Genomic DNA, 20,672 nt, shown 5'->3' on the forward strand with positions numbered 1-20,672 from the left:
TCAGATATTTTGGTGTCAGTAAAACGCTTACCACGTAAGAAATATTCTAATAGTTTAATGACGCAGATCGTTGTTTGAAAATGGCGTCCAAAACAAGGCCAGCGAGTGAAAATTATCTAAGAAAGATATCCAAACCAGTTATAAGCACAGATGTTATGGGTAACAGAAATGTTGAAATCAGAGCCGTTGGTGCATGGGTTCAGCCATCCATTTCTGTACACTCAGAAGGCGTAGTACGTACATAAAATATGTTGTATACGGTTTTAAAATTACAATTTGCATGTCTGAACTTGAAATAACAGTTTCTTGAGAAGGATTGGATCATTGTACAAAATATCGATAACAATGCTTCGTATCATACTTTCTCGGCAAAGCTTATAGTCGATGTTAAAATAATGAAATCCCCACCCCAACCCCGGTCTGCTGTTTGAGTTGTAGAAAGACCTTATCCATAATCCAGGGCCGCTTATCCAAAGGTATTTTGAAATTCTGACTGTAAATTGAGATAAAAATCATATGCAAAATAAGGCTATTATTATAAAAACCTTTTTTATAGTTAAATCTCAATTTACAGTCAGAATTTCAGACACATCTATATATCTTATCACAGGCCTAGGGGATGTTTTGATGAAATATAGACAACATAAACACACAAAGAGGATAAATATATAATGGTGTCTTCAGTATTAACAAATATACTCACAAGTGTGGCTAATATTTTGATATTTAGCACGAGTGAAACATATCAAAATATTAGCCACACAAGTGAAATATATTTGTTATTACTTAAGACACCATTAAATTTTCTATTTATTACATTTTTAAAGCATATTTCTTTTAAAACATGAAAAATGTAATGCATTAAAAAAGGGTTGGAATCAGAAGCGTAATAATTAGCGCCATATTTTAATGACGTTACGCTTAACAACAAGGCTGTGTGCCATTTTGAATGGGATACTCAACGCAATTTCAACGTTTTCTGCTATTATCTGGTGTGATTGCTTTGTACCAAACATTTACAATAACAACCACTTATTCTACCGTCGCTTCATTGAATCTGAACAAAAAAAATGTTACCTTTGAATGCAGCAAATAGAGGGTACCGTTAAGATTGGTCAATACCAAATATCACATTTGATATTAATTGTCACAGTGTGAAAGATATCAGTTTTATCAAGTTGATAGAATCCAATATTTCACTGGCAAAAATGTAATAAATCCCTTTCCTTGACCATTCCTCTACTTCAGTGCATTTTAACAGATATAATGACGTTATACAATGTAGATGTCTTGATGTCACAAAATGTACATGTAGCACATATGAATGTGGCTGCATCTCTTCTTGATAGGAGGTGGGGCTATACATGTGTAAGCGGAACTGGACTTTGTCGATCATCGGCGACCAAGTGGCTCAATTGGTAGAGGGTCCGTCTAGAGTTTTGAGGGTCCCAGGTTCTAACCCCCGTCTGGCCATTTCATTTTCTCTTTGTCCTGTTTCAAAATTGGCGACCTTGACAGCCCTAGTTTTGTGGGTACGCTTAGCAAGGGGACAAACTGAACTTGCATGGGTTGTAAATGGTTGTGTCTTCAGGACCGAAGACTTAGAAAATGAAGGGAGGAATATAGTGGAACAGGACTGGGTCGATCATTGGTGACCAGGTGGCTCAATTTGTAGAGCATCCATCTAGAGTTTGGAGGGTCCCAGGTTTGGAAACCCGGTCTAGGCGTTACATTTTTTTCTTTCTTCTGTTACACATGGAATGTTATGCGAAGGGGAAAAAATGTACAATGCTGCATGTTATCTTATCGTCATATTTGATTTTGATTAATTGATATATTGGAAACAAATTCAGGTAAAATTAGAAGCTAACACTAAGATGTTATTTTTACATTTATTTGAATATTTATAAAAAAAAATCCTTCCTTTCCATTTCTAACATTAATTCTGATACCCTCAAAAAATTGAGTCATTTGGAAACAGCAATTGCGAGGTCATTTGAGGTTGTGTGTGTTTGAATCATGCCTTTTTGCTCCCCATCTGATTGAGGAGCCGAGTACATACACATTTATCTATTGTTTGCCACTTATATCTTTGTTCAAAATTCCATTTAATCATAATGTATAGAGCGTGCTTTGTCTAAATACATGATACTTCCACTTAAATGGTCCATCTTTCTTGATGTCAAATTTTTTGATGGACATTCATTTGGTCATAGGTATGTATACAACAGTGCTACATACAGGCCTAGGTATACCACTTTGTACTTAAGGTATTTCAGCAAATTACCCTCACATGTTTGCATGAGTGTTTGAGGCTGTGATAAATACCAGGTACTACAGCACAGATAATGTAATACCCGAGTACAACCACCACATCATGCTATACTGAACTCTAGACTGGATAAATAAACAGATAGTAGCAATCCTTGACGATTATTTTCAATGCTTCATTTCATTTTACCTATATTTGCTGACTACATTTTCTCATTTTTTCTGTAAAATGTCTTGAATAAAACAAAAATTTGATTTAACATCAGACTGCAGCACAAGAGGAAGATGCAAGGATTAAAAGAATGCAACAAGAAAAGGAAGCAAGATTGCAAAAATTTAAAGATGATGTTAAACACAGAGTGAGATTAATGGAGAGAGCAAGAAAACAACAAGAAACTGAAAAGAGTTACAGAGCTGTAAGTTTGATTGAATTCAGAATGATCTAGCATTATCCAAATGTCAGCAGCTGTCATATCTAGTGGTGTTGTGTCCTTAGATACACAGATTGCTCCAGTCTACCTAGTGAACAACTAATGGACACTGTATGAATTTAAATATTTCAGATATTGAATCTGTTACATTGTTACATTGTATTATGAAAATACATTTATGAATGTTTTTCTTTATAATGGACAGGCTTTATTATTACATAGGCTGATCATGAATATACAGAATGTAAAGGGACCTAGGAAAAAATCTTGTTTACACATGTTTTATGAATTATGTAGGGCTCTGTTCAGACAGCTTGTAACACTTTGTGTGAAAAATGAATGGTGATTTTTGCACATTAACTCATATTTCATAAACTTGCTGAAATTAACATGATCAGTAATACATGTATATCATTTTTATAAGGTTGAGCATGAGCGAAAAGTTGTCCGACAGAGTGCCTTTTCAAAGGAAAACACGCTTCCAAGGAAAGATAACTGTATTGTACAGAGGAACCATGCCCTGACCATCAAGCAACGTAACACATCATCATCTTTTGCTGGTTTGTGTTAAATGGATAACTTATTTATACAAATGGTGTATTTTTGTATCAAACAGAAACACAAAAAAACATGGATTGATCAATTAATTTGTAAGAAAAAGGTTTCAAGCTATCTGAAAATTTCTGATGTAAAGTAAACTTTTAATGGTAAACACCTGATACTAAAAGTCAATTAAAAGACATGATTTGTGTCATTTTTTGTGAGATCTGGCTTGAAAAAACAGCCAAGTTATGATATACACATCATGCTATATTGCCAAACGGAAACATTGTAAATGAATACTGCGATAGAAAATAAATTATGATTACATGTTTTTAAGAACTAGCCACAACAAAGAATTACAAATAAGTTCTATTTGACCTTAAATTTATACTTAGATTTCGTTTTATTTTATCAGAGGACCATAGGGATGCTACAAACAAAGCTTTTCAAGATCAGACAAACCAGGCGAGTTCATCTTCATGTATTTAAGCTCAAGTACTTATTGAAGTTATTCAAAAAACGATGCTTCGTACAATGTATTCTGAATCCTATATATTCCTGGAAACATTTGTGTTGTTGAGTCTGGCTCATCCAGTCACCATTGTTCTCGGTAAAAGGGGCTGGATTATGAAAGAGTTTGGTTTCGGACGGGATATATGAATATGAGATAAGTGGTGAATGGATGAATGAGGCTCGACTGTTAATGCAATTGGAAAACCCAAGTACATATGACACAGGTATCATGTCCCATGTTTCATTTACCAAAATACTTATTGCTAACATTTTTCAGTGTTGTATTTTTCTTTATTTTCTTAGCAATTCTATTGAAGGGCTCCTTCAAACTATTGCTGAACCCCTTGACAATGCCAAAATTCTCCTGGACAAATGTTGTCTGTTTGATAAGGTTTAAATGTTAATTGTTATTTCCATATTTCAGATACACAAATTCACATCGCAGGCTCGTAAGAAACTCAGTTCTAAACAGGTGATCACAGAAGATTTCATACCAGATGATTTGCCAGGTGGTGTCTGGAAAGTGTCTAGGACAAGAGATGTAAGTGTAGTTTAGTTCTGATTATGACATCTTCTCTGTTAGTACAGGAACTCATTGCTGGATTGAGGGGGATTCGGGAGGAAAAACAAGTTTGTTTACATACATTATATATAAGGCAAGTTATAACACCTCATGACCAGAAATGCATTTAACATGAGGCCTAGCGCGGGGTAAAAATAAGACAATTTGAAAACAATATTTCTGCCTTGAAATATTTTAATTTTAAAATGATGTACCACATTTTAATTTATGTAAAATTTGCCTCCTTATACAGGATTTTCCCTGCTGTACATGAATTATATAGGACTGACTTTTTGTTCCTGTTTCTGATGAGATTGTAGCCAATTTTGTTTTTGATATTAAAATCCTAGTTAGGTACAAAACAGGAAGAAGAAGTGACCAAATAATTTTAATCTGAATATTTGATTTCATTTCCCCAATTTACTTCTAGACACTTTCTTTCAAAATGCCTGCAGATATTGCTACATGCTTTAAAAAATGTAGGAAAATAAGGGAAATGTTGCTTTAAGATGCTCCAATACAGTAGATATCAAAATCATACTCAATAATTGGTTTGTAATCTGAAAAGTATATTGATTGATTATTGATTGCATAGTCGGTGTATAACTCTATGGGACTGCATACACAAATAAAGTGAGAGCACTACTATTACATCAATAGACATAGTTGATAAATCTACATTAGGTTTCATTCTTTTATAATAAATGGATTTCAAGCAACTTTTGTTCAGTTTTGTCAATCATATAGTTAATGTCATAAAAATAAATAACTTCCAATGCATCCTTAACATTGTATGCACTTGGCACATTGATTTCAATAATGAACAGATTGTATCGATTATCGGTATGGAATTTGTTATTGATAATGGGAATCAAAACCAATCAACTTTCAAATAATCGATCCTCAGCCTATCACTACTGATGAACTGAGAACTTGTATTGTTGTTAAATCTACAGCATCCATCCTCGCGACACACCATGGAACCTACCGTCATTGAACTGAATGATGAAGATGAGGAGGAGGAGGATGACATATGGCAGTCTCAAACAGATCAGCCAAAAATTGTCATCCCTACAGGTAGGATCATCAGAAATAAAATAAACTGTCACTTAAGTAATATTCTTATCAATAAATAAACAATATGTAATGTTATAATAAGATTACATCATTGAGAGCTTGCAAAAACATTTGAGTAGCAAAATTTGATTGTATTCATTTGCTGTCCAGAATTAAATTTACTTTTCATGATTATTACATTTTTTATTGGTATTTACGTGTAAAAAGGAAGTCAAGATGTTGACGACAACCTCGAAAACATGAAACAAATGAAAATGGTACACTTTGATTTGGAACCAAGCAAAGATGAATCAAGGAAGGAGAGAATAGCAAGGAAAACAAGTAAATATTTACATTAACAATTTGTCTGCTTTCTTCTTAAAATTTCATGGACGTGCACGTGGCTAGTCACTATGTTGTATAACGTAGCACTCTAAGGTTTGAATCATAGCTGTCAAGGTATTAGTGAAGGGTCAGAGGTCAACTAGTGCTTGTCCTGGATACAACTTCTTATGGTCTGAAGGTTTCGTTATGAATCTATGAGTTACATGATTAGTATATTTAATTTAGATATAGATGTACATACAATGGTTCATGATTAGGCATCATGTTGCTCTAATCCTCAGGTCATTCTTCAAAGTCAGTTGAAATCATTTTAATTCCTGTCTGTCCTATAACTTTCAACTTCATGTTAAATGTTTTCCCTAGTTTTTGTGAGAAAAAAAAAGATAATATCCAGAGCTTGTTTTGCCATCTCACCTTTCCAATTGATATTGTTCAATAGTGTTCTTTTTCAAAGACAATTGTTCTCAGGAAAAATATGTTTCTCCATCATTTTTGTTGTGTTTTCTTACTCGATATTCTCACCTCAACAGAACAAACTTGTGTGCTTAATAAGTTGACACCTGCTAGTAAGCATTTTTGGGTCATGGCAGGTCAAGGTCAACTCCTTTCACATTCAATATAGATATTTGTAGATAGCACATAAAGATGTATATACACCTTGTTCAATATCTTTTAAAATATCCATAGCAGATACTATAATACTTTTATTACCAGCAGATCTTATAAATATATCTATATTTGATAATAATAAGTTTTTTATGTACTATAACAGTCAAGTAAGGGGAAAATATTGCCTTACTGGCAAGCAAGTTTTTGCATCATGCGGTATAACCCTTGGATGCACTCACTCCTTCAGAAACACAGAGCGTGGTCCGTGGCTGGATGGGTACACGCCTACACATTAAAGTAACATTCAGGCAATTATAGTAGTGTTTTTGTAACATGTAAAAAATGATAATTTTACCATTTCTCTTATCTGTATTGCAGTCACAACGATAAGTGGTACCCAGATCAACAGATCAGTCCCACATGTGCCAAACATTTATATGGGGGTGCAGTCAGAAGAGGAGAAGCAACGCCTTAAGAGTCAGCAGGCAACCTATAGACGTTTGTTCATGGATATTGAGAGAGAACAAGTGAAAGAGAATCTAAAACGCAAGGAGCATAGGAAACGTATACAGAGGTACATATTGAAAAACAATAGTTAGCTCACCTGGTCTGAAGGGCCATATGAGCTTATGCTATGGTGCTGTGTCCATTGTCTGTCTGTCCATTCACCTGTCAACTGTTCCTAGAAAGCCCTACTTGTCAAGAATGGTTGATCAGATTTGGCTAAATTGGGTGTGGAGCTTTGTAAGATAAAAGAGGACTTACTTTTGAATAAATCGAGGATGTGGCTTCTCTTTGGGCAGAAGGGCAGGGCCTGATAGGGAAAATATGTCCTTTTTCTTTTCCTTTTCTACAAATAAATGACGTTAACCCCATTTGATCTAGAGCATTCTTGGGTCAGGGGAACACAATGTTGTATAATCTTCAATATGAATAAAAACACAACAAAATTATAGAAATTTGAAAGGTTCAATCATCGAAAGTATGCACGAACAATTAGTTCAAGTTACATGCATCGTAATTTCATATACCATATTCGATCTAATAAGCACAATGAGAGGGGTGTTCTTAATAAATCCCTTTCATTCTCCAACTTGGCTGAAACTGACTGTTTCCTTATTTGTCCAAACAATCAAAAACGGCCTCCCAGATTTTTAAAAGTGAGAGAACAGCACATACTTGAGTGGTGATGAACGAGGAAGTGAGAGAACGGCACATACTTGAGTGGTGATGAATGAGGAAGTGAGAGAAAGGCACATACTTGAGTGGTGATGAATGAGGAAGTGAGAGAACGGCACATACTTGAGTGGTGATGAATGAGGAAGTGAGAGAACGGCACATACTTGAGTGGTGATCAATGGGGAAGTGAGAGAACGGAATATACTTGAGTGGTGATGAACGGGGAAGTGAGAGAACGGCACATACGTTAGTGGTGATGAATGGGGAAATCAGAGAACGGCACATCCTTGAGTGGTTATGAATGGGGAAGTGAGAGATCGGCACATTCTTGTGTGGTGTTGAATGGGGAAGGGAGAGAATGGCACATACTTGTGTGGTGATGAACGGGGGAGTGAGAGAATGGCACATACTTGAGAGGTGATGAATGGGGAAGTGTGAGAACGGCACATTCTTGAGTGGTGATGAACGAGTGGTGACGAACGAGGAAGTGAGAGAAAGGCACATACTTGAGGGGTGATCAATGGGGAAGTGAGAGAACCGCACATTCTTGAGTTGTGATGAATGGGGCAGTGAGAGGACGGCACATACTTGAGTGGTGTTGAAAGGGGAAATGAGAGAACGGCAGATACTTGAGTGGGGATGGATGGGGAAGTGAGAGAACGGTACATACTTGAGGGGTGATGAGCGAGGAAGTGAGAGAACGGAACATACTTGAGTGGGGATGAATGGGGAAGTGAGATAACGGCACATACTTGAGTGATGATGAATGAGGAAGTGAGTGAACGGCACATACTTGAGAGGTGATGAACGGGGAAGTGAGGGAACGGCACATACTTGAGTAGTGATGAATGGGGAAGTGATAGAACGGCACATTCTTGAGTGGTGTTGAATGGGAAAGTGAGAAAACGGCACATAAGCGAGTGGTAATGAAAGGTGAAAGAAGAGAACGGCACATACTTGAGGGGTGATCAATGGGGAAGTGAGAGAACCGCACATTCTTGAGTGGTGATAAATGGGGAAATGAGAGAACGACACATACTGGAGTGGTGATGAATGGGAAGTGAGAGAACGGAACTTACTTGAGTGGTGATGAATCGGGAAGTGAGAGAACGGCAGATACTTGAGTGGGGATGGATGGGGAAGTGAGAGAACGGCCCATGCTTGAGTGGTGATGAACGAGTGGTGACGAACGAGGAAGTGAGAGAACTGCACATACTTGAGTGTTGATGAATGGGGAAGGGAGAGAAAGGCACATTCTTGAGTGGTGTTGAATGGGAAAGTGAGAAAACGGCACATGCTTGAGTGTTGATGAATGGGGAAGTGAGATAACGGCACATACTTGAGTGTTGATGAATGGGGAAGGGAGAGAATGGCACATACTTGAGAGGTGATGAACGGGGAAGTGAGATAACGGCACATACTTGAGTGGAGATCAATGGGGAAGTGAGAGAACCGCACAAACTTGAGTGGTGATGAATGTTGAAATTAGAGAACGGCACATTCTTGTGTGGTGTTGAATGGGGAAGGGAGAGAAAGGCACATTCTTGAGTGGTGGTGAACGGGGAAATGAGAGAACGGCACATTCTTGTGTGGTGTTGAATGGGGAAGTGAGAGATCGGCACATTCTTGTGTGGTGTTGAATGGGGAAGTGAGAGAACCGCACATACTTGAGTAGTGATGAATGGGGAACTGAGAGAATGTCACATACTTGAGTGGTGATAAACGGGGAAGTGAGAGAACGGCAGATACTTGAGTGGGGATGGATGGGGAAGTGAGAGAACGGTACATACTTGAGTGGTGATGGACGAGGAAGTGAGAGATCGGCACATTCTTGTGTGGTGTTGAATGGGGAAGTGAGAGAACCGCACATTCTTGAGTGGTGATGAAAGGGAAAATGAGAGAACGGCACATCCTTGAGTGGTGATGAACGGGGACGTGAGAGAATGGCACATACTTGTGAGGTGATGAACAGGGAAGAGAGAGAACGGCACATTCTTGTGTGGTGATCAATGGGGAAGTGAGAGAACCGCACATTCTTGAGTGGTGATAAATGGGGAAGTGAGAGAACCGCACATACTTGAGTGGTGATGGTATGGGGAAGTGAGAGAACGGTACATACTTGAGTGGTGATGAGCGAGGAAGTGAGAGAACGCCACATACTTGAGTGGTGATTAATGGGGAAGTGAGAGAACCGCACAAACTTGAGTGGTGATGAATGAGGAAGTGAGAGAACGTCACATACTTGAGTGGTGGTGAATGGGGAAATGAGAGAGCGGCAAATACTTGAGTGGTGATGAAGAACGAGGAAGGGAGAGAACGGCACATACGTGAGTGTTGATGAATGGGGAAGGGAGAGAACGGCACATACGTGAGTGGTGATGAATGGGGCAGTGAGAGAACGGCAGAACAGCACATACTTGAGTGGTGAGGAATGGGGAAATGAGAGAACGACACATACTTGAGTGGTGGTGAACGAGGAAGTGAGCGAACGGCACATACTTGAGTGTTGATGAATGGGGAAGGGAGAGAACGGCTCATACTTGAGTGGTGATGGTATGGGGAAGTGAGAGAAAGGCACAGACTTGAGTGGTGATGAATGAGGACGAGAGAGTAAGGCACATACTTGAGTGGTGGTGAATGGGGAAATGAGAGAGCGGCAAATACTTGAGTGGTGATGAACGGGGAAGTGAGAAGTGGCACATACTTGAGTGGTGGTGAACGAGGAAGTGAGAGAACGGCACATACTTGAGTGGTGATGAAAGTTTTAATAGTTGAGTAAGATGATAACTATGTGGAGTTGGTGACAGAAAACAAAATCAGAAATGAGAAGAACTTCTTGAATTGAATAAGGGAATTTACCAATATCAACATGTCAATTTTATTCAGATCGATTAGTGAGCAATTACGAAAACGATCAAGTTTTGAATCAGTTGGACTTGAAACATTTGTGCAATCTTTCAAAGAATGAATCAAGTAACTTTACGGAGACAATTTGCCTAATATTGATTGAGGAAATGATGCTAGGCCAGTAACATTGACAAGAGATGTAAATGCTAAAGGTTGTATTTGCAGACGAGTTAAGTAAGCAACCTTTTGAGGGGTTTTAATTAAGCGAACCCATCCTCTTTCCCAGAAAAAAGGTAGGGGGGTGCTTATACCCCAGGTGTGCTTATTAGGTCAAATATGATTATAGTTCTTACACAGCAGATAACCCAGGGGCAAGTTACCAGATTGGTCAGCCTGCAGATTTTATGTAATAAAGTGTTATTTTGAGTTTTGCTGGCAATATACGACGCTAGTTATACACAAGAAATGCCAGTACTCCTAGTGATCGATGAATGTCATGTAACATTTAACTGTTTTCAGCTGTGCTCAAAAGAATAGAAACCTTGGTTGGCTCAGCATACAGTTAACTACTTTTTTCGAAAATAAGTAAGGCACAGATTTATATTATATCATCTGATTTCTTTTTAGGTTGAAGAAGGAAAAAGAAGAGGAGAGAAGAGAAGAAGAGGAGAAGTCACGTCGTTTTGTTGAGCCCCGGGACCCCGTCACGGGAGAAACTTCCCTCCAGACTTTGACACGTGAAATTGAAGAGCAGGAGCAGGTGAAAGAAACGCTACGTCGGAACCAACTTAGACTCAAGAAGCTCAGGGAAATGGAAAGGTGAGAAAATTTTGATGTAAAACATGTAATCAGTCTCTTTTTATTATATTCCCTTCAAAAATGCATCATTAATTAGCATAATGTGCTCTGAATTGTCAATTTCCAAACTCAAGTTCATCAACTAAAGATAACTGGTCTAAATGTTTTTAGATTTTGATGAAACTTGGTGGGCATGCACTTTATACAAAGACACAGGCTACATACATGTAGTTTAAAGTTAAGCAAAATCCCTGAGTAGTTAATTAACTTACGCTGCTCTGATTGGTTGACAGGTTTTGTGCACCAGCTTTATCAAATATGACTGAGTTCTAATGAAACTTGATATTGATAATACTGTATATAATGTCAAACGCAAAGCTTAAAGGTGAGCAAAATCTACACGTATTTTATTAACATACTGTTATCTAATTGGTCAACGGTTTCAACAAAATAACTTCGAAATTATGACAGGATTCTGATGAGACTTTGTCAATATTTACATGTTGTCTCAAAAGAAATCTGTAATGATAAACACTAGAAATATCTTTAGTTTTAATGGTGGAAATTGAGTTAATTATTGACAAAAAGGGGCAATTCCAATTTCTATTTTCATGGGTTGAAATATGTAAAAAGGAAGACAATTCCTATGCAAGATTATAAATGTTGTATAAAATGTACATATTTTCCTTCAGCTTGGTTAGGTTGGTTGATCACATTATGTTTTTCTCCTTTCACCACATTCCAGGAATGGTTCTCAACTCTCCTGAGTAAAACAGTACAAATGTTGTTTTTTCAATTCTCGTTACATTTCCGTATTTTCATACATTTAGACATAATAATGCATTAGAAGGATTTTAGGTACTTAATTCAGATTGACATTGGATGAGCATATATTGTTCCACCCTGCTTTACATTCTAGTCTCTATGTAGGGATACTATATGTATTTGTCCATAGGATTAGATATGTCGAAGCAAAATAATGTCTTCTTACATCTATGCCAACAGAACTTTACACATGCATGAATGTTTAGTCTTTGAATCTCCCGTAGACCGTACAGAATTGGTGCATTTGGGTCTCTTATGTATTTGTTAATACCATAATATCTATGCAAACCACACACTAAATAGTTTTAATCCTTGATTTTGTCTTTGAATTATTTACATTTACTGTATGAAGCCTTTATCTTGGAAGTGCCTCTAACCAAACACTAGACCAAAGGACTTGAGTATTAAGACTATAGTAATTAAAATACTAAAATCTATGATATTCTAATAATTATTCTGTGAACATGTATTAAATGGTCCTAGTATTCTCCTATTAATTTGAGCATATACTACATCTTCTACCAAGGTGAGCTTATGCCATATTGTGGCGTCCGTCGTCCGTACATCAACAATTTCTTTGCACGACTTCTTCTTCTTAACCCCTTATTGGAATTCAACTAAATTTGACTGGAAGCATCCCTAGGTGGTGGGGATTCAAAATTGTACAAATGGTGGAGCTGACCCCCCGGGCTAAGGGGAGGGGCCAAAACAAGTTTATTACTTGGAAATGGTCGTGATCCCCTCCGTATAACCATATATACAATTGCTGAGTGTAAAGAGAAGAATGCACATTTGCTTCCAGGATGGCCCTAGGGTCTGCCCCACCTTTGCAGACTTAGCCCCTGGGTCATAACTTTGAAACGATTGAGATCCCCACCCCAAAACTATAAATACAAATGCTGGGCAAAAAGAGACGAATGCAGTCATGATACTATTAGAATTGATCCTTGGGTCTGGCCACAGCCCTGTGGACCTAGTTTCTGAGTCACAGCTTGGAAACAGTTGAGATCCCCACCCCATAACCATATATACATAAAATTGCTGGGCATGAAAAATCTAATACATATATCTACATGGATTGGCCTTGGGGTCTGGCATATTCCTTTGGATCTCATTAGGAGAATATTTTGCCATGATTGCTTAGATATTTCAAGGTGAGCGTTAACGGCCCTCTGAGCCTCTTGTTCTCAGTTGGGATAAAGGTGTTTTAACCAAATTTGAACAGTAGCATCCTATGGGGAAGGGAAATCAATTTTATATAAATAGTGTGTTTGAACCCCCTAGGGGCAGAGGGGCAGGGCCAAATAGGGAAAATAGAAAAATAGCTTTAAAACCCTTTTTCTTCTGTAGGAATGACAGTATCCTTGGGTGAAGGGGACTTAATTTTGTATCAACCGTGGGTCTGACCTCCCTGGGGGCAGAGGGGTGGGGCCCAATAAGGGAAACATAACAAATTCTTCAAAATCTACCTTTTCATGTAGGAATGACAGGATTTTGTCCAATTGCATATAAATATAACCCCTGACTAACCATGTAATACATGTACACTACCAGCAACATCTTGCTGTTTCAATTTCAGTTTTGCTAACATTTCCAGGAGAGCAATACAGGCCCTCTGGGCCTCTTGTTATATCGTATAGTGTTATTTTTCTACATTTTCATATTTTAGGTTTGTTGAAGCACTCAGGGCACAGCTCAGGGAAAAGATTGAACTGAAGGGGATACAGTTACCTCCCCTTTGTTGCTGTGGCATCTCTGTGTGGGACACCAACCCAGAAACTTGTGCTAACAACTGTGTATTCTATAAAAACCCTAGAGGTGAGACAAATCAACAATGTATTTCGCAATGTAACAATTAATTCACATAGTGAAACCCTGTGATTTAATTTGTTGATTTTCAGTCATCATAATTTTAAATATGCAAACAATACAAAAACTCTAAAATTTGGAAGGTCACATTTTATTATTGAGTTTTTCAGATAAATCCTTCTTCCAAATACTCCCTCACTTCACCCCATGTGTCCAGAAAATAGTTTTCTTTAATATTTATTGATCTGGGTTAGAAGGTGGGTCAAAAAGTGGAAGTAACCAAGTTTTGCTTTAAGCAACTTCCTTTCTGGAACTATGTACTGGTTATTAACTTTATTCTGTTGGAAGCCTTCCCCCTGGTGATGATAAAAAAAAGATACAGACTTACTTGTAGGAGAATGATCTCCAAGGGGGCTGAGGGGCGGGCTAAAAGGGGGGGGGGGTTAATTTAGCCATATGACGTTGCTTAGAGACTTTTTTTCTTGAAGTACATCAAATCTTAGATTTCAACCATATTTTGTTGGAAGCATTCTAAGGTAATGATGATTAAAAATTGTGTAGACCCCCAGAGAACTGAGGGGGTGGGCCAAAAAGGGTTATTTGGGGTCACTGGCTGAACAATGGGACAACCAGATTAATGGATGACATTCAACTATATACATTTTAATGAGGTAGAACTGTTCACATTTCCAATTTTCATAAAATTGGAACTTGAAAAAAAGTACATATGTACCAGTAAAACATTGAACATTTATCAAACAACTGATATAAAATGTAGGTGTAGTGGTACATGTACTGTAAAACATTAAATATTGGGGGGTACTTCCTTCGTGGTTTGAAGCATGTGTAGTGGTACATTTACTGTAAAACATTAAATGTGGGGGGTACTTCCTTCGTGGTTTGAAGCATGTGTAGTGTCACATGTACTGTAAAACATTAAATGTGGGGGATACTTCCTTCGTGGTTTGAAGCATGTGTAGTGGTACATGTACTGTAAAACATTAAATGTGGGGGATACTTCCTTCGTGGTTTGAAGCATGTGTAGTGTCACATGTACTGTAAAACATTAAATGTGGGGGGATTCTTCCTTCGTGGTTTGAAGCAGGTGTAGTGGTACATGTACTGTAAGATATTAAATGTGGGGGAATACTTCCTTCATGGTTTGAAGCAGGTGTAGTGGTACATGTACTGTAAAACATTAAATGTTGGGGGGTTCTTTCTTCGTGGTGGAAACTTCATATAAATCAATTCATTGTGTATATGTTCTTAGTTCTGTAGCAACCATGAAAACCATGACTGTTGAAACACAATCAACATTTAATGTTATACAGTACTGGATATATTAAATCAGTCCCTATCTCTCTGCTTTCTTTTAAAGGTTTTGCCAAAGCGCTGCAGTCATTGCTGATTTCTTGTGATGTGTCCTGATAAGGAAAGATGGACCTGCTCAGTCATCAGTATTTAAAAATTCACCACACATTAGTGAATAGCATTAAAATGGAAGAATTAACCTTTTGGACTCAATGAATTGAAGAGGATGATCTCTTCACTTTGGGAACTTGCTCTAATTGGGCCAGCTGACTGTCATAAAAAGTGGTCTGCTACCATTGATGTAGTTAGATTGGTTGATGTTCATTCTAGAGTAAAATGAACTAGACTCCATAAAAAAATTGCTATGTTGCAAGTCCCTCCATTGATTTGAAAGTTTTTATCCCTCCGCTCCCAAACAAAGACCATGTTTTCATGTTTTCTAACGAAAGGAATACATTGACATATCTGAAACAAGCACTGGAACAGTTTTATGGAAATGATGGACAGAAGTCCAAAGTCATTGCTGGATGATGACAAAATTACGAAAACATTACCCTATAGATTTTCTTAGTCTAATAAAGGGTCTTTCTGATAAGTAGAAAGAGGAAATGTATGGCTATACTTAACAAAGCTTATATTTATAGCAGTCTGTAGCTACATATATGTGTTAATGGAAAAGGGGATCAACCATATTATGAAATGTTTGATGCGAGAACTATGTGGACTTTCATTTTGAAGATGAAGCTTTATGTATACATGTACATTGCTGTAGGATCATACTAAAAGGATATAATGAAGGATCCCTGTCCTGCTGCTGGCAAAAGTCTAGTGAATTCCCCTGTAGTTTTTCCTACACACAGTGACCTCCCCTACAGTGACCTCCCCTACAGTGACCTCCCCTACAGTGACCTCCCCTACAGTGACCTCCCCTACAGTGATCTCCCCTACAGTGACCTCCCCTACAGTGAACTCCCCTAAAGTGACCTCCTCTACAGTGACCTCCTCTACAGTGACCTCCCCTACAGTGACCTCCCCTACAGTGATCTCCCCTACAGTGATCTCCCCTACAGTGATCTCCTCTACAGTGATCTCCCCTACAGTGACCTCCCCTACAGTGACCTCCTCTACAGTGACCTCCCCTACAGTGACCTCCCCTACAGTGATCTCCCCTACAGTGATCTCCCCTACAGTGATCTCCTCTACAGTGATTTCCCCTACAGTGACCTCCCCTACAGTGACCTCCTCTACAGTGATCTCCTCTACAGTGACCTCCCCTACAGTGACCTCCTCTACAGTGATCTCCCCTACAGTGACCTCCCCTACAGTGATCTCCTCTACAGTGATCTCCCCTACAGTGATCTCCTCTACAGTGATTTCCCCTACAGTGACCTCCCCTACAGTGACCTCCTCTACAGTGACCTCCCCTACAGTGACCTCCCCTACAGTGACACTTCTGTTGACCGGGAAGCACAGTTGGTTAGAGCGAGAGTAGAGGTTCAGGGTTCGAATCCTAGTCTGGCCCTTGTTATACTTTTACAATCGTAACATATTGGTTAATTATTTTTCTCTCGTCTTTTTGGTATTTTTTATAAGAGTCCCAGAAGGAATGCTTTTGTTTTCAGGAATGGTATAACAGGAATAGGCATGCAGGAAAACTCTGTTTCCCACGAGTAGTTACAGGTTTTGGCAGTGGGACAGGGATCCTTAAGTGCTCCAGAGAGCTTACACTTGCATAGTAAAAAGTTAATTTATTTTTGTAGTTACTATGCCAGTATGAGCCACATGTCAGTGGCTTCTGATAACAATGGTAGTGTGCATGACTTAGAAGTAAATATTATGACATTCATGACCTTTCATTGTCATATGACTGATATCTGTTGTTGATCTGGCAACTCGGCCAAACCCAGAGAAAATCTCTGTTTGTAGTTGGGTTGAATGAAGGGGCATCCTCAATACTACAGGGGTTATGCTCACCTCTCTGCACCCCTGGAATATATCATAGCAAAATTGAAAGTGCATGTCTAGCTATTTGATGGGGCTCGGGTAAAAAAACAATCTGTCCAATTGTTAGGCCAAGACCTGTCCTTTGAAGATAACAGAGGAGCTCCGTCCGACTTCAATGCCTGTCATTTTTACCATTACGCTGTGGCAGGATTCCTTTGATGTGCATCAAAGAATCAAAATAGTCTTCTTGTCTCATCATCAAATGTCTCGCACAAGGAGTCTGACATATTCCAGGGGTGCAGAGAACAAAAGTGAACATAACCCCACGAGTATTGAGGAAGATGAATGGAGTGAGAATGTTTGATTGAAGCAGTGAGTTATACTCAAGAGTGAGAATAACAAAGTAAGGAGATCAGAGCACTGACTGACATATGTGTCAGTACCATCTGCATGCCTCGTTTTGGTGAATGGATCTTTCTTTTGGTGTTCTTATTTTTATACTGAAAAATGTTTTAAGCCATCTTTGACAAATAAGATTTTACTGCTAATATTTTAACACCAGACATTTACTGAAATGTCTGTGGTTCAGTTAACCAAAGCAACAAGGCATCAAAATGGACATGTGGATACGTGTATGGAGATTGTTTAGTGGCGCCAAAAGGCACTTACTTTAAGACTGTAGCATATCTTAAAGTTTCTGACTATAAGACTGCGTAGGGATGTCTAAAGGTGTGCTTACGTAAAGGTCATGCACTAAAGGGCACTCCAATGTGGCAAGTGAGAGAGACACCTGCTTGGGGCTAAATATTAAAGGCCAGGAATTATTGTCGGAATGAATAATAAGGATATGTAATTGTAGGGATTATATTGTTGTATGCAAGTCATGTTTTTGCATTGTCATTGATCTAAAATACATCTCATGCATAAATCATTTTATACTTCACTAAGCTTTGGATTTTTTTTCTCTCTGTGTTGCTTGGAATTACAAGCATAGGTGCCATACAGAGATACATTGGTGCTGGCATCTGGACAAATGATTTCCGAGTGATAAATAACTCTTGAAGGAATACTTTGACTTTCACAAGACATTCTACACATACCTACATTATCAATTACCCAATCAAATTTGATTTTGACCCTTATTTGAATATCTCAATGACTGCCTGCAGCCCTAGCATCTCGAGACTTTAATTCCTGCACCATGCAACACATTTTGGGATTTCTAACCAAGGCCAAGCTGTATTTTTGGAAAAACTATGTAGATCTGTGTAGATTATTATTGCAGGGTTTTCTATTATGCAGGTTTGGATTAAAACTCATTCATATACAAAACTAACTCAAAAGAGTTTGTGACAAGATCATACTGTGCTGCCACCAAGGGTCCGAACCAGCGACCCCCAACCTCCCAGTCCACTGCTCTACCAATTGAGCTAAAGGGCAATTGCCTCGAGCATGAACCTAGAAAGAGACTGTAATCTTATATGGAATTAAAATCTGCCAACTACTCATAACTTTTTAAATGTGTTGGCCCTCAAATACCATAACAAGCCAGGTTCCAACTCTCTGTAACGGCATGATGGGCCATGGACAACAGGAAAGAGGGTTCCAGAACAAAGTCACCATTGTTTATTTTACTGTCAAAGAAATTTGAATGTGCATCCATGTAATAAGAAGTTTCCAGATTTCCAGATATTGAAGACACAAAGCAATGGCAGTCATATGCATTGGGCTGTAATCTTCCTGAGCCTTTTTTCACTGCGTAGATGCTATACATTTATATGCAGTTGGAGTTCACTAAGCTGAAGAGGGGAGAAATGTTAAATGAATGAGCTACCAGTTTTTCAGTTCTAGATAGTGTAAAATTTAAATGCACACACTAGACCATTGATGTTGAGCATTGTAATGTCTACCAGATCTGTTGTAATAAATAACAAATAATATGGGAATTTTTCAAACTTTTAATATTAGGAGAAATGAAAATTTCATTTTCTGATATACTGTACATTTTTGTTATGCTGGAAAAATACAGAAACATAACCAAATTATTCAGACTGCCACAAGTTTCAACTGTACACACAAACCTAAATATGTTGACTACTGTATTAAACAATAACTCAATCCAAATTATTCTGAGAAATGAAGTTCGGCTGTACACACTTAACAAAGTACAGACCAAAGAAGTTCTGTTTTACACACTAACCAAATTATTCGGACGAAAAGATTTCTGCTGTACACAAACCAAAGCACTCGGACAAGAAAGGTCTCACTGTGCAGAAACTAAAATATGCAGAATTGCAGAGTTACTCTGTGTATTACAGTATTATGTAAAATAAATGATTTGCAACATTATTTCATGACTGAAAAAGTTTCACTTTAATGGGACTAGTGAAAAAAAAGTTCAAATATGAATTAGAAAAAAATGCAGCACTGTTGCTGAAATTCTTCAAAATAACACAGTGACAATATGCCCAACAATATATAAAGAAAATTTAAGAAAATACAACATACATATTGATTGATTCTTTGCCACCCAGACCCATGTACATTTAGGACAAAACTGTAACACAAAACATTCAAATCACAATTTATTTTGTTAACTATATAAAAGTATAACATGATTAATTGAAAAATTTGTTCCATGTTAGAACAATAAAAATATATCATCATGAGTTCAAAAATGGTTGCAACATTGCCTTTGGCAAACAATATAATCAACTTGATATTATTTGTCATAAATATGTTCAAATTCAAAACAGATTATATAGCTACAGTGTTCCATACTAGGTAATTTTTACAGAAACACTTAATAAGTATAAATATAGATAAATTCTTTACAGCTCAAGAAACTTTCATGCCTATACAAATGAAAAACACAAATAAGAAGCATCAAGATTTGAATACCGTGTACCAAACTTTCGCCCCGTCAAACTTTCGCCTTTCACCGGTAAAATCCACGTTCTCCATGTTAATATTACCCTTCACTGGGAATTACATTGTAAAGCATGATATATATAAACTACCAGTATGCTGTATTGATTAATTTGTCACCATTAGGGAGGGCGAACAACAAGAAAGTTGCAAAGTGGCAGACATTTTACAAACAATTAATGACTTTAACTCATTCACCCCTATATATATATATATATATCTTAACTGGACTGTGATTTATAGGTGAATGAGTTAAAACTAACATGATTTATGACTGACTATACCCTGTTTTGTAAACATTACATCCATGTTATATATATGTTTATATATAATACTTTATGTACCATTGTCATTTAATAGCTCTGATCGTGACATCATATTTAAACCATCATTAACACATTGTCACATCACACAGACATGAAGTCAAGATGGCAATATTGACGACTTGATGATGGTCAAATAGAAATATTTTGTTCATGAAAATTCACTAATGAATCATGAATTTGTTTCTGTCTCATAAGATATTAATTAAATTGTTCCAATGGTTTTATTATCATTAGCTCACCTGGTTGGAAGGACCAAGGTGAGCTGTTGCCATACTGTGGCGTCTGTCATCCGTCCGTCGTCTGTCCGTACCTCAACAATTTCTTCAAATGACTTCTACTTCTTAACCACTGATTGGAATTTAACTGAATTTGACT

The 20,672-nt window shown here is 37.7% G+C and overlaps 1 protein-coding gene across 1 annotated transcript; it reads left to right on the plus strand.

The window, feature by feature from the left end:
- Positions 1-55: 55 nt before the first annotated feature.
- On the plus strand, positions 56-17,990 carry LOC110449230 (coiled-coil domain-containing protein 15-like). The gene is made up of 11 exons (XM_021495957.1): positions 56-233; positions 2,538-2,687; positions 3,127-3,262; positions 3,661-3,710; positions 4,183-4,299; positions 5,277-5,397; positions 5,605-5,718; positions 6,709-6,904; positions 10,984-11,175; positions 13,649-13,797; positions 15,167-17,990. Exons 1-11 carry the CDS (start codon positions 81-83, stop codon positions 15,214-15,216), a joined length of 1,428 nt encoding a protein of 475 aa, XP_021351632.1. The 5' UTR covers positions 56-80; the 3' UTR covers positions 15,217-17,990.
- The last annotated feature ends 2,682 nt before the right edge of the window (positions 17,991-20,672 follow it).

The sequence above is a fragment of the Mizuhopecten yessoensis genome, unplaced genomic scaffold (assembly GCF_002113885.1).
Source record: "Mizuhopecten yessoensis strain PY_sf001 unplaced genomic scaffold, ASM211388v2 scaffold4535, whole genome shotgun sequence".
Taxonomy (NCBI): Eukaryota; Metazoa; Mollusca; class Bivalvia; order Pectinida; family Pectinidae; genus Mizuhopecten; species Mizuhopecten yessoensis.